This window comes from Stylophora pistillata, chromosome 6 (genome assembly GCF_964205215.1).
Source record: "Stylophora pistillata chromosome 6, jaStyPist1.2, whole genome shotgun sequence".
In the NCBI taxonomy this organism is placed as follows: domain Eukaryota; kingdom Metazoa; phylum Cnidaria; class Anthozoa; order Scleractinia; family Pocilloporidae; genus Stylophora; species Stylophora pistillata.
This window is the reverse complement of record NC_142524.1, coordinates 25189077-25202768: the sequence shown is the minus strand read 5'-3', so window position 1 is coordinate 25202768 and position 13692 is coordinate 25189077. Positions and strand designations below refer to the sequence as shown.

Genomic DNA, 13692 nt, shown 5'->3' with positions numbered 1-13692 from the left:
GCTCGATTGTATAGGCTTGCATACGACATCAAAGAGTCGTAGGATTCAAGACATGTTGCTAACGGTCAATAACTGCTATCTATATAAGGCTCCCAGACCTATTACTGACTTAGTTAAACCAAGGAGGACTGATTATAATTTAAGAGGCACTAACATGCTTTCCTTACCTAAGATTAACAGTACCAAGCATGGTCTTAAGTCATTTCGTTATTTTGCTGCTAAGACTTGGAACGCGATACCAGATGCTACACGCGCAAAGGCTGGCACAAGAACGTTTCTTCACGATATCTGACGCCTAAAATTTTAATTTTTTTAGTTTTTGATCTCTGTTTTACTACACGTTTATACAAATATATATTTAAATTTTGAAATATCCTTTTTGTAAAAACATTTTACTTAACGTACATAATTTCTTGATGTAGGTTGTAATTTTTATTGTATATTTTGTTGTGGGATTCCTGGTAGGTAGCTTGTAGCTAAGTGTGGTGCCACATTAAATAAAGAACTACTACTACTACGAATACTACTACTACTACTACTACTACTCCTACGCTCATTCTAGGTTTTTGTTTAATTCCAGACTTCAGTGACACAGACGAATGCCGCACTTTGGAGTTTCGACCTGAAAAAGCATTTGATGGCAAACGCCTGGTAAACCACGTGATTCGCGTGGTGGAAATCATGATCGCAGGGTTTTGTAAGAACGTGTACTACATGGAACCCGACTGTGTCAGTATTAATCTCGATAAAAGAGCAGAGGAAAGTGGAGAGTATCTATGCGAACTGAATGATGTCACTCACGAAGGACACGAACATGAGCTGGAGGAGAACATAGATTATTTTCATCATTCTGCTGATGTAAGTATTCTTTGTTAATCTATCTATTAATTGGTCCAAAAAGTAACGAAAAATATTTCAATAATGCAACTAAGTTTGTTGTAGGTGTAAATGCCAAAAGGCGTGTTCTTTCGTGGCCACTTACAGCAATGATTTTAAACGCTCGATAGAGGAAGAGGTTTGAACTAATAAAGAACCAACAAAAATACAAGTTTACAAAATGCAGAAATATAAAACTGAAAGGCGGCTAAAGCGAACGCGATGAACATTTATCGGCTCAGTCTCAAGAGAATGACAAGGCTTAAGATGCAATTGTGATGACTAAGTCTAATTATCATCAGTTTGAAGGGAAGTGTACTTGATTACTAATTTATCTCTTTGGCTTTAGAGCACATGTGTTACAAACCGCTGTAAGAATGAAGGCACTTGTCAAAGTGGTTTTACTGACAAAGGCTATCGCTGTTTGTGTTCTGCTGGATTCAAAGGAGAAGACTGCGGCCAAGGTAAACAGAACTTGTTTTTTAAATAAGTGAGGACGTTCAAAACTATCTAGCAAGCGGGACGAGAAAAGCTGTTAAAGGAGATATACCTGCGGTGATTATCAAAGGAATGTAGATCTTCTTCTTTACCTGTCAATTCTTCTCCATGAAAAAGAGGAGATCGAACAAGGCTTACTTCGAAATTTATGCTTTAACTACTCATCCACCGTGGTTTCGGGGCATCATTCAGAGCCACCCGCCTGTTCATTACCAGAAAAAAAATATTTCAAAGTCCATTTGCCAAGAACGAACCGATCTCGTTCTTTATCTGAATTACTTTTTTACACTAGGCTGTATTTGGATCATCGCAAAAACTTATTACTCCTTTTAACCGAATGTCGAAAAGCAAGACCCTTAGTAATCATGGCAGCCAATCAGAAAAAAAGGAAAAAATCCAGCAGAAATTAATGAGAAGTCAAAGAAAAAACAAGCCAGCAAGCCTGAGGGTGAGAAAACGCGATTCTGCGTAGCTTGCAGTTTTGAGTGCGGTTTGAGAGGTAAAAATGAGTGGCAGAGAAGCGAGGCGTTTGGTAAGCTGCTCCTTTTGGCGGCTCTGCCCCTCTTTACCTCTGTAAGGGGCTAACATACGCCAGCTTTGCAGGCCGGGAAATGACGAGTGATTGAGTTGCAGTTGGTTTTGATACGTTTTATTAAGGGTATGGCTCCAGTATTTGAACCAATCACAGGGCAGGACAAAAACCAGCAGACCATTGGTTACCTTTAACGCTCAAATGAAAATCATTCTTTGGAGAATTGTCCCGCCATCAAAAGTTATTAATTTCTTCTCAGACACTGACGAGTGTGCTACAGGTACACATAGCTGTAATGCCAATGCTGTGTGCAACAATACTGAAGGATCATACAAGTGTTCATGCAAACCTGGATACTTTGGGGATGGAAAAATCTGCACAATGAGTAATGAATCTCTTTTGATGTTTCCATGAGGTTTCTTGTGATGCTCTGTTTCAAAGTAAACGCCTTTCATTTGTGTTTTTTTCTCTTTAAATGTAAATATTCGTTTCAATCAGACTTTATAAAATACCACACGTTCTTTTTTCTGTTGTTGTTTAAGGGTTCGTTGTTAAGTTATCAGAGAGGGTGATTTTGTTATGTTAATCACCTGCCTTGTATTGATCAGGTTACAAAAATTTGGAAGAAACTTCATGCTTTTAATGATCACATGAATGCAAAACTACTCACAATGCTACCGAGAAGATTAATATTCATATCTTACTCTTCTTTCAGTCTCAACATGCAAGGAAATTTACGAAATGAATATGTAAATAAAATAGCTCAATGACAATATCAGAAATAGGTAAGAACGAGATATGCCATCAGAAGGAATAAGTGTAGATAATCGCATGGGGCCGAGTAAAAATTATGGATTAATATCACGCGTGTTTTCGGAAGTTGCTGAAATTGTCCGAGTCGCGCAGCGACGAGGGAAATTTTTGCAACTTCCGAAAACACAAGTGATATTAATCCTTAATTTTACGAGGAACCATGTGATTACTTGTTTATAGTATGAGGAGCAAAATGTTTTCTTACTGATCTCGCGTAAGACGGGACGCCAAAACAAACAGAATTTTATTTACCTTGGCAGCCGTTGCTAAGCGATTTTCAGCCAATCACAATTCAGTAATTTTGCCCCTTATATGATAAAAGCAATTATTTTAACAACAATCCAGCTCCTTATCCTTTATGATAATCATCCGAGCCGACTTCTTTTTGGAAAAGAATTGAAACGTACGTTGTGTCTCTTGAAAAGTTATAAGACCTACTAAATATGCCAAAGTCTCGCTATGTACTACCAGTTCTCACAAAGTATTTTATCCAACAGATTGGACAAGAGTGGTAAGGTTGTCCTGCTCTTGGACTCAAAGCCAATTTCCGTTTTCTGTCACATGGGAGACTTTGGATGCGGAGATAGAGGATGGACACCTGTCATGAAAATTGATGGCAACAAGGTATAAATTGATTTGCTATTAATAAAGTATAAAATCATTTGAAATTCATTCGAGATACAGGTCAGTGTAAGTAAGCGAAATATTGTTTGTGAGAAAGTGTATGCTGTTTCCTTTACAGCTATCAAAAGTCGTTCGCTCGACCGTTCACTCATCTTTACAAGACGGGCAAGTTATCGCTACGGTCTTCCTTACAACCACCAGGAGTGGCTTATGATTAGTTAATGACCGTGAGCCTAAAACAGTCTATAATGGCTATCACACTAAATAAGAAAAAAATCATTTATTATCAATTTCAGAGAACCTACCATTACCACTCTGATTTCTGGAGCGACAGAAAAGCTTATAACCTTCCTGGAGGGAAGACTGGGTTTGACTTACAAGAGACCAAGTTACCGACGTACTGGAACACATCCTTCTCCAAGATCTGTCTCGGTCTAAAGATCTACCAACAGGCCAACTTCACTGTTATCAACAAGTACGCCAATTCTCTGCACTCACTGATCGCTGATGGAAAATACCACTCCACCTCATTGGGTCGTAACACGTGGAAGGAGTTGATTGGTACTGAGGCCTATTTACAGCCTCACTGCCACAGGGAAGGTTTCAATGCTGTGGGGGACGACTCACCTCATTCCAAAGCAAGAATCGGTATCATCGCTAACGAGTATAATGATTGCGCCTATTGTGTCTCCCGAATTGGTTTTGGTACGGGAGGTCATCATGATGACTCCAACACGTGTGGAAATGAAGCAACACACAAGTCAGACAACGGAGACAAGCACATCAAAGCCATGGGGTACATCCTGGTGCAGTGGCAGTTCACTCCCCAAATTTCAAGTCAAGAAGCCATCATGAATTAGAAAAATGTACAGCTTACTAGCTAATAATAGAGTAGGTTCAGCATTATCTTCTCCTCTGGTCAGATTTGTCTCAAACATAACTTTTTGACATCAAGTCTAAGATGCTTCAATCGTACAAAGCCAATTCAAGTATTAAAACTCTATAGAAATTTGCTAAGAAGACATATTCGATATCCATTAAACGTCGATGTCGCGAGCTGTATGCGCAGGGAAATTACCTGTGCCACCGTTTTAGTATATGCTTAAAAAACTATTCACCTTAAGTGTCGGTGGCTAGTGATGGATAATTAACTCGCCGCTTCGTGGCTCAGTAATATCCACCACCAGCCATTTTCACTTCGGTGAATAGTTGTTAATAATTACCATGATATAACACCAAGTTCGCGTATATCATTTACAAGGAAAAATGTAGCAATTAGAGGGGAGAAGCTTTGTTTGCTAGAATCGTAAAATCCAAACCCCCCAGCTGAACGTGTAATTAACGATAGAAAAGATATTTTGTGAGAGGCTCTGTTCATCATATTTTTTTTTTTTTTTAATGGCCGTTACTTCCTAATTTGATCTCTTCCTTTTTATACTGATATCTTACGGTTTGCTTGAAGTTTTACAGAGCTGAACAGCCTGTGACCTCACCGGCAAAACTATTCTTCCTAGAAACAATAAAGACACCGTCATTAACAACTTATCCTCAGTTCAGTTGATGGTTCACTTTGATCGTTCAGGAAAGAGTTGACTTAAGAGGGACTGTTATCGGTGGGGGTGATTGATAACTCGTCATCATCTCACTCAAAATAAGAGTATTTGGTCGGTCGATTGCCATAGGTCTCGGTAGTGTAAACTGATTCAACAGTTTTGCCGCAAATGGACCAAATGTGCATGGTGCACCGTGAAAAAGCCTGGTCGATAATGAATTCGAATCACATCATTGACCAGGCCTGAGATTGGGCTGGCAGAATGTTCCACTTACTGCAACAACTACTTTCAACGATGATATATAGCTGGTTCGCTATCTTAGAACAGACTCTTCTCAACAGATTTCAACAACTGCTGGCGCTATATAAACCATTCCCTCGCCACAAATTCACAACGAACGAGCCTAACAAAGCCACTCAACCCTACCGACGGAGTTTAACTAAACAGTCAGGAATGACTTACGCGACTCGAGTAGAACAGCCGACCACATAACGTACAGCAAAATAACCGATTTCTGTTTTAAGGGACCAGTTAAAGCTGAGGGGGAAGTACGGTCAATTTTGGTTTTAATATGCTTATGACCCCCCCCCCCCTCCCCCATCCCCCATTATTGGCACTCAATTGGCAGTCAGATTTCTATGTTTTTCCTTCGTGGTCTCTAAGCAACGACCGATCCGTTCTCTAAAACTTCCTGAACTATATTATCCCCCTTAACTCCCCCACCCCCGTCGATAGGTAAAAGCGGTTTCAGTACTATCTTTTGTTCTACACGAGATAACAACAGAATTCTTTTCTCTAAAATTTGAAAATGAAATCTCACAGATCCATTTAGGCTTATTTTCGAATTAAAAGGGGATTGTCTGAAGTAGTGGTGAAGAGGTCTGTTAAAACTACGGGAAATATTTCGGAAGGAAATCTGTTCGGTTGAATAACTAATAAAAATCTTGTTAATATATTCATTCGTATTTCGCGTAGAGACTGACGCCTCAAACAAATGATTCAGAGAAATGGGCGGGTCTATTGAGAGCGAGAAAATGGGCAATACTTTTGAAGGTACTGTTTTTTGTGTTCCTTTAGTTATCGTATCAGGGCCAATTATTGTCCATGCAAATCATTAATTTCCTGGTCTCCTGGTTACCTTGCAGAACAGGCGAGGCTTTTCGGGTTTTTCACCCAAGCAGACAAATGCGTAAGGCGAGCGCAAACGGCAAATCGCGCGAAAAAAAAAGAAAAAAAAAAAAAGAAAAAAAAAAAGTCACTATTCTCGTGTACCCCTCTTAGTGCGTGATCAGATCACAACCTCCCTTCGCGTGCAGCTCGTGACGTCGACCTATTATGAACATAGAATATATCTCCATTGCCTATTTCTACTTGGTTCTCAAAACTTGAATTGGCTTTGCACAATTGATACGTCCTAGACCGGTTTTCAAAAAGTTATAGTTAAGACAAATCTGACCAGAGAAGAAAATAATTTTGAAACCGTTGTTTTATTAGTTGGTAAGCCTGAGGATACTACTTTTTTTAAATTTATGATGGCTTCTTGGCTTGAAATTTGGAACGTTAGCGGCGTTCCCTGTCACTGTAACAGGATGTAGCCCATGACTTTGATGTGCTTGTGTCCATTGTCTGGAGAGTATGTTGCTTCATTGCCACACGTGTTGGAGTCGTCGTGAAGACCTCGTGTACCAAGACCAATCCTGGAGTCACAAGAGTAGCATTCATTCTCCTGGTTAGAAATGATGCCAATTCTTGCTTTGGACTGACGAAGGCTTCTTCTCACAGCATTGAGCCCTTCCTTGTTGCAGTAGTGCTGCAAGGAGGCCTGTGAAGCAATTAACCACTTCCACCTGTCACGACCCAGTGAGGTAGCGCGGTATTTTCCATCAACAATCAGTGAGTACAGTGAGTTGGCGTGCCTGTTGATGACAATGAACCTGAGCTGGTGCCCAGTCTTCATACCGAGGCAGATTTTGGAGAAGGGTGTGTTCCAGTAGGTCGCTAGCTTGGTTTCTTGTGAGTCAAACCCAGTCCTGCCTCCAGCAAGGTTATAGGAATTTCTGTTGCTCCAGAAGTGGGAGTTGTGATGGAAGGTTCTCTGAGAAACGAAGAACTTATATTTAATTTTTTTCGTTTTTGTGTGTGTGTGTGTTTTTTTTAATCTCATTTGTTCTCTCTTTTTTTTTTTTAAATCAATAATTATATCCAGAGTTTTTTAAAGGAGACAAGGAGTTTGCCTTTGCACCGTTAATCTTTATGGCCATTGTCCATCCTCCATCACCTCATCCAAAGTTTCCCATGTGACAGTAAACAGGAATCTTTTGTGAACCAAACATCAGCGGATACACTTGGCTTCGTCTCGACCTTATGGAAAAGGAGAGCATTAAAACGGATTGAGTCAACCTGTATGCAAGACAAGAGTCCTTATACCTACCATAATGGACAGCACACATCAAGCGAGCGATTTAGAATATTGAAATGAAAACTTCTTACTGTTTCCTTACTTTCCTTTGTTGTACTACTCCATGCAGGAAGAGAAGGGACAGGCTGTGAGAAAGAAAATACTGCGGTTTTAACATGTGAGCGTGAAATCATGAAATGCCGCTCCCCAATACATCATCGTGAAAAAAGTACCTGGAGGCTTTGGAGGCAAAGCGTCCATGACGAGCGCAACAAGATTTTTCACTTCGGTTTGAAGCGTCTTAATGTCTTTGCTGATCTCACCGCAGTGATTGGCGGTACAGGATTGGTGTCTGGCGCGGATTAAAACAGCGAACAGCGCGATGAGATTTGCCATAAAATAAATTGTAATTTTCAAGCCCATCTTGATAATTGATCGATTTTCGAAATGTTTTCTGTGTTGCTTAACCGGTGAATAACTGTTTGTGATGGTTTTGCTTCCTTGTTATCATTGTTAAACACAACTCGTATTTTCTTGCTCGCACTGAGCGACATCTGATGGACAAGTTTCAAGGTTCTGTGATGTTTAGAGATGTTCGTGATCATCATAAACTGGATATGGACAAACTGTTGAGGTTTCATAACTGGGACAATGTTTATCAATGCGGAGATGTGAATGGAAAACTTGATCTTTTTTGTACCAAGATTAAGTCCATGTTTGATGAGTGTTTTCCGGGTATATCAGTACGTGTGTCTAATAGAGACCCCCCGTTCTTTTCTTCTCTAATCAAACATCTACTGGACCAACGGCGGAAATTGATTCGGCGAAGTAACATATCAGGAAATTCTGTTTCGATTGAGATCCAAACTCTTCAAGAGAAAATCAACAAGTTGATCAGAGATAATCAAGTTCGGGCAGTTAAAGGGAATTTTGAGAAACATAGTGCAGGATCCAAATCTTGGTGGTCAACAGTTAATTCCCTGACAGGAAGGAAGTCTACCAACTCGCAAGTAAGCTCAATTATCTCCCCGAGCGAGATCAATAATTTTTTCTGTTCCATTAACTCTGATCCCCTTTATAAACCCATTGACACTGTCACTATCCCGGAATCAAGCGAGATGCCTGTTTTAACGGTCTCCAGTGTTACAAGGAGTCTACTGAAATTAAAAAGAACTGCCTCTGGTCCAGATGGAATCCCGTACTGGTTTTGGAAAGAGTTTGCGTACGACCTCGCTCCTGTTGGTACCCATATTTTCAGCTGTTCTATGGAAAACCACATTGTGCCTGATCTTTGGAAATTGGCCGACATAACTCCCTTGCCTAAAGAGCCCAACTTTAAAAGTTGCACACAGTTGCGGCCTATTTCTCTGACTAATGTAATAATGAGGGTTTTTGAAAGTCTTGTATACAGACAAGAATTATCTCAATATATGAATAACTTCATTAGCTTCGACCAGTTTGCATACCGCAAAGGCCACAATCCGAAAATGGCCTTAATTAAGTGTCAATATGCTTGGCTGAAATGGCTCGAGTCGAGTTTTGATTGTGTTAGAATTTTCTCTTTTGATTTCAGCAAAGCTTTTGATTCGGTCCCTCATGATATCCTCTGCTCTAAGTTGAAAACACTTGACATAAATCCATACGTGACCAATTGGATTATTAGTTTTTTACAAAACAGGAAACAAAGAGTTGTTGTTGATGCCATTGTTACGGTGTATTTAAATATCAATAGGGGTGTCCCTCAGGGGACTGTTTTAGGCCCTATACTATTTTCTATTATGGTCAACGATATTAAGGCCATTCTACCAAATCAGAATTTACTTGTGAAATATGCTGATGATTTAACATTAAGTATTCTAGTAAAATCGCGGGCTAACAACGGCAGTTCAGCAGCTGAGGAGGTCCGATCGATCGTCGCACGGACATCTGCTAACCGTATGCAACTAAACTTCAAGAAAACGTGGGAGATGCTTCTTAGAGGCAAATCCAATATGGCCTTACCTGCTCCTCTGGTTTCTATAGAGCGTAAACCATGTCTGAAGTTGTTGGGTGTGACTTTTCAATCTCATCCGTGTAACTGGGATTTACATTTTGATAATATTATATCGAAAGCCAGTAGTCGTCTGTACATCTTACGTGTTTGTAAATTCTATGGACTGCCGCTATATCATCTTCATCTTCTTTTTATCAGTCTTATTCTACCTATATTTACCTATGCTGTAGAAGTATGGGGCTGCGCGTATTATCATAAGTATCTGAGTCGCATAGACAGGCTGTTCAAGAGAGCTTTTAAGCTTGGCTACTGTAAAGAGCTTTTTTCGATTGAAAATATTATTATTCTAAAAGATAAGAAGTTGTGGGCCAAGATCACCGACAGCAATTTTACAACAGCTTTAGATGACCTTTTGCCACCTGAGGGACAAATGGTTACGCTACGTAAGAGGCGCCCTAATTATATTCTCCCGCTTGTCAGAACTGAACGTTTGAAGAGGACTTTTGTTAATAGATGTTTGTTCTCTTATTAGTTAGTCAGTTAGTAATTTAGTTAGTTCATTAGCTTTATACGTTCATATCATTGTAACTAAACACGTTTGTTGTTTAGAATGCTTAATAAAGACTTTTACTTAAGTTTATTTTTAACTTTATTCCATCGAATTGTACAATGTAAAGAAATTATCATAGAGTCTGAAAATCTGCTCACAGTATAGCTGTCTATTTTCTAGAGAACGAAAGGCCATTTGAGAACGGCGACACTGCGATTTAAGCAAATAAAATTTTATCTTTCCATTTCATCGAATTGACCATTTTTGCATGCGTGCATGCATGCCCACACAACTAATCAAGACCCTTAATGGTTTGTCTTTTGTGCAAATATTCTGATATGAAATTAGCAAAACAATACACAGCATGAAATTTTGAATTTACGGTTCCGTAAAGACGTCGTAAAGAAAGCGTTAAGATCCTCTTTACTTATCTTTACGAGCTTCTTTAGACTTTCGTAAAGAAAGTCTTTACGCGATGTAAACGGTTGAATATAAAGATCACGTAATGAGACTATAAACGGTTTCTTTACGCGTATTGTAAAAAATCGTAAAGCAAATGTTTACGATATTTTACGGTGATTGTAAAGTGTTTCGAAAGGCGATCTTTACGCCTATTGTAAAAATTCGTAAAAAGGATGTTTGCTAATTTTTACGGCGACTGTAAAGCTTTTGTAGTTTTCCGTTTTCTTCAGTTTTAATCCGACCATTGCAAACGTAGATTTGAGTTAATTTAACGACATACTCTTATCAAACGCGCATCGTTCAGGGTCTATTCAGAATTCTACGATATCTTACGCTTCAATAAAACGGTCAAACCTCTCAGAATGCACCCAGTCCCAGGAAGAACTACAACACATTTCGCACTTTCCAATTTATTTTATTGTCTTACTGTAACGAAACGTTCACAAATACAAGAAAAGAATTGAAAATTTTATAAATATTCTATTATAGACATTACTGAAATATATATTATCTGTTATAAAAATACATTGTCTCATTGGTGTCACACACCCAGCATACCCTTTGCACGCATGCTTTTCTTTCTTTTCAAATTATGGTACAATGCAGCAAAAAATAACCAGAAAATATACACATGTGGAAGAGATTTCTAAAAGAAAATAATGGTTTTGCCCATTCCAAAATTGGCACTGGTCTGTCTTCTAAATTTACTTGGGAAAAACAATGCAACTGCAACAATAAAAATGTAAAAAATGGTTAAAATACCTATAAATTCTCCTTTTGGATTTGTTGATGGTTGGAAACAACCACTTAAATTGACTTTATTCTAAAAATCATATTTTTTGAAGATTGAAAAATCCTGTGCAATGCCATGTATGTGGATGAATGTAAGTACAGTAGTTATATTACATTATCAGTTTAGCCACAGCTGTTCGTTAAAAAAAAAATACAAAAATAGTAAAAGTGACATTATATATTTAAGTTATTAGAAAAAACAAGAACAGGGATTTTTCTACACCCCATTTGAGAAAATTATTTCCTCAACCTTTTTTTTCTGTTACTTAAAAAAAAAAAAACATTTTATTGTGGCTGAAGACACTAAACAAGAAAATCGGGTATGAAAGGGCTAGCCATCCTCATTCAGTTATTAATCACAAAAGCATGAATAAATGACTGACATGTGCCTTCCTTCAGTGATTATTGACTGATTTTTTTCATTTTTAAAAGAAACTTTGGCTTAAAGCAAGAGAAACCTACAATTTACATGCAATTTCACCAATGCGATTTTCTGGCTTCATGAAATTTTTTCAAGACAGTAGCTATAGTTCAAAGTATATACCAAAAATTGAAGGTGTTAATCAAGGTTGCTAGCCCTTTCAAAGCAACACTCCCTGATTAATGTCTTCCCCGTGCAGGAGTGTTAGTAGCCACTGGAGTGGAACCCCTGGTACTCTTTAATGCCCATTTTGGGGCAAATGGAGGTGGACCTCTTGCAGACACTCTTTCGGAGACGACTCTTTCAGTTTGGAAGTTCCGAACATGGGGCTTCAGGGACTTCTTATATTTGAGATCAAGCATTTCTTTGAATTCTCTAAGACTTGAACTTTCCCATGCCAACCTTTTCGTCAGGAATCTCTTTCTTTCCGGTCCATTTTCATCATCTGAAACTTCACTTTCATCTGAGCTGGTGTATTCTATAGTTAAAAAATTTTTACCACGCTCCTTTTTTTCATCGTTCCAGTCTGTCATATGGTCAATTGCTGCAATTCGACGAGCAACTTTCTGAAAAGGAAAGAAAAATTTCTTTATTTAATATTATAAACAAAATAGTGTTTCTTTTGGAACTTGCTCACACATACTAACAGGCTGCTTATCGAAAGTAAACATGAATAGCCTGTGACTTGCCTTATAATTACACAGGCTTATAAAAAATCAGGTTCTATTCAATACTATTTAGGCAATGGAGAGCTTTTTCCATGTTTACATCGCCTCATCTTAACACGAGGGGTACTGGGAGAATTTGAGGCAGTTATACAAACCCGAGACGGAAAAAGTCCTCTATTGCTTATATAAAATGAGAAAAAGGCAGCGTGATGTCACAACCATGTTTACATACTCTCATCTAAACACACCTATCGACCAATGAGAGCATGCTTACTTTCTTTAATGTTTTATATAATATTATAAAATCATCAAGGAACTGCGCGCGCTGTGATTGGCCAGTTCGAGTTCATTATAGCGCCATAAAGCACGCTGCTTACGTCACGCGCGTGCTTTATGGAGTTATAATGCACGCTGGTTACGTCACAAGGTTAAGCGCGCGCAATTTCTTAACATTTTATAAAAGAAATAAAGAACTTGTCCTCGTGTATTGTTGAGTTATATAAGCACTTGGGAATTTTTAAGAACACTTGAGAAGTGCGAGAAGCACTCGGCTACGCCTCGTGCTCCTCTATGCACTTCTCTCATCTTCTTAAAAATTCCCGCGTGCTTATATAACTCAACAATGCACTCGGGCGCGTTTTTTATTTCTTTAATATATTTAGTTCCCAGCAATCATGACCTACAGTTTGTTCATGTAAAAAAAAAAAAACGATTAAACAAAACACAGAATCAATACACACTTCCATTGAAACTTGACACACAATAAACTAGCTACCCGGACACACCATCTAAATCTACATGTAAAACTTGATCTCTATCAAAAAATCCATCAAAATTTACAGTTGCAACATTGTTTTACAAAGTGACATACACAACTACATGTGTATATACTGTACTTGGTTCCTAACCTCTCTTAATCTCCCCTGCCTTCGACATACAGTCTTGTGGTCAATCTTTCCCGGCACCCTTCTTCTCCTCTGAGTATCCTTCAAAGTTCTCAAGTAAGTTGAAAAGGCACCTGCACAGATTAAATAACTAGTTTAAACCAGATAATGGTTTAATGGTTACACTAGTATATGTGTACTATGAATAATTTCCTCCTCTGAAGCCTTTTTTTAAACTTTAAATATTGACGAGTGTATTTTAATCCTCCCAGGCTGTGTGCGCAGTCCCACACAAAATTAACAAATTTTAAAAAATGCAAGCAAAAAAATGTTACTTCACAACACAAACATCTTATGTCCCAACCATAAAAGCCAGACAACAAGAAGCTTTTAACACTCGGAGTACAGTGTGCAACAAGCTTTCAATAAGAAAAATGAGCACTAACCTCGGAGCTGGGCAGGGGACCAAGGACATCTTTCCACTCCTCCATAATCATTACTGATAGCATCTGACACTATTGCAAATGCTTCTTTATTCCGTGCAGAGGAAGCACTAAAATCAAAAAGAAGTTGCTTATTTACTACAAAAACATAACTTCAAAATTGGTTAACTGTTTTAAAAGTAAAC

At 38.5% G+C, this 13692-nt stretch overlaps 1 protein-coding gene and 1 pseudogene across 1 annotated transcript; one reads left to right on the top strand and one right to left on the bottom strand.

Annotated features, from left to right (window-relative positions):
- The first annotated feature begins 681 nt into the window (after positions 1–681).
- Positions 682–4203, top strand: LOC148729029 (uncharacterized). Its single transcript, XM_088725072.1, has 6 exons — positions 682–858; positions 1226–1340; positions 2166–2291; positions 2622–2655; positions 3217–3343; positions 3640–4203. Exons 1-6 carry the CDS (start codon positions 682–684, stop codon positions 4201–4203), a joined length of 1143 nt encoding a protein of 380 aa, XP_088581198.1.
- A 2167-nt stretch (positions 4204–6370) lies between these two features.
- On the bottom strand, positions 6371–7229 carry LOC148729028 (putative skeletal organic matrix protein 5; annotated as a pseudogene).
- Between the last annotated feature and the right edge of the window lie 6463 nt (positions 7230–13692).

What these genes read in the sequence shown, in the direction of transcription:
- LOC148729029 (XM_088725072.1), top strand. Translation starts at nt 682, where the DNA reads ATGATCGCAGGGTTTTGTAAGAACGTGTACTACATGGAACCCGACTGT. An exon ending in ATTTTCATCATTCTGCTGAT is followed by an intron (nt 859 to 1,225) that starts GTAAGTATTCTT and finishes CTTTGGCTTTAG; the next exon opens with AGCACATGTGTTACAAACCG. An exon ending in GAAATTTACGAAATGAATAT is followed by an intron (nt 2,656 to 3,216) that starts GTAAATAAAATA and finishes TTTATCCAACAG; the next exon opens with ATTGGACAAGAGTGGTAAGG.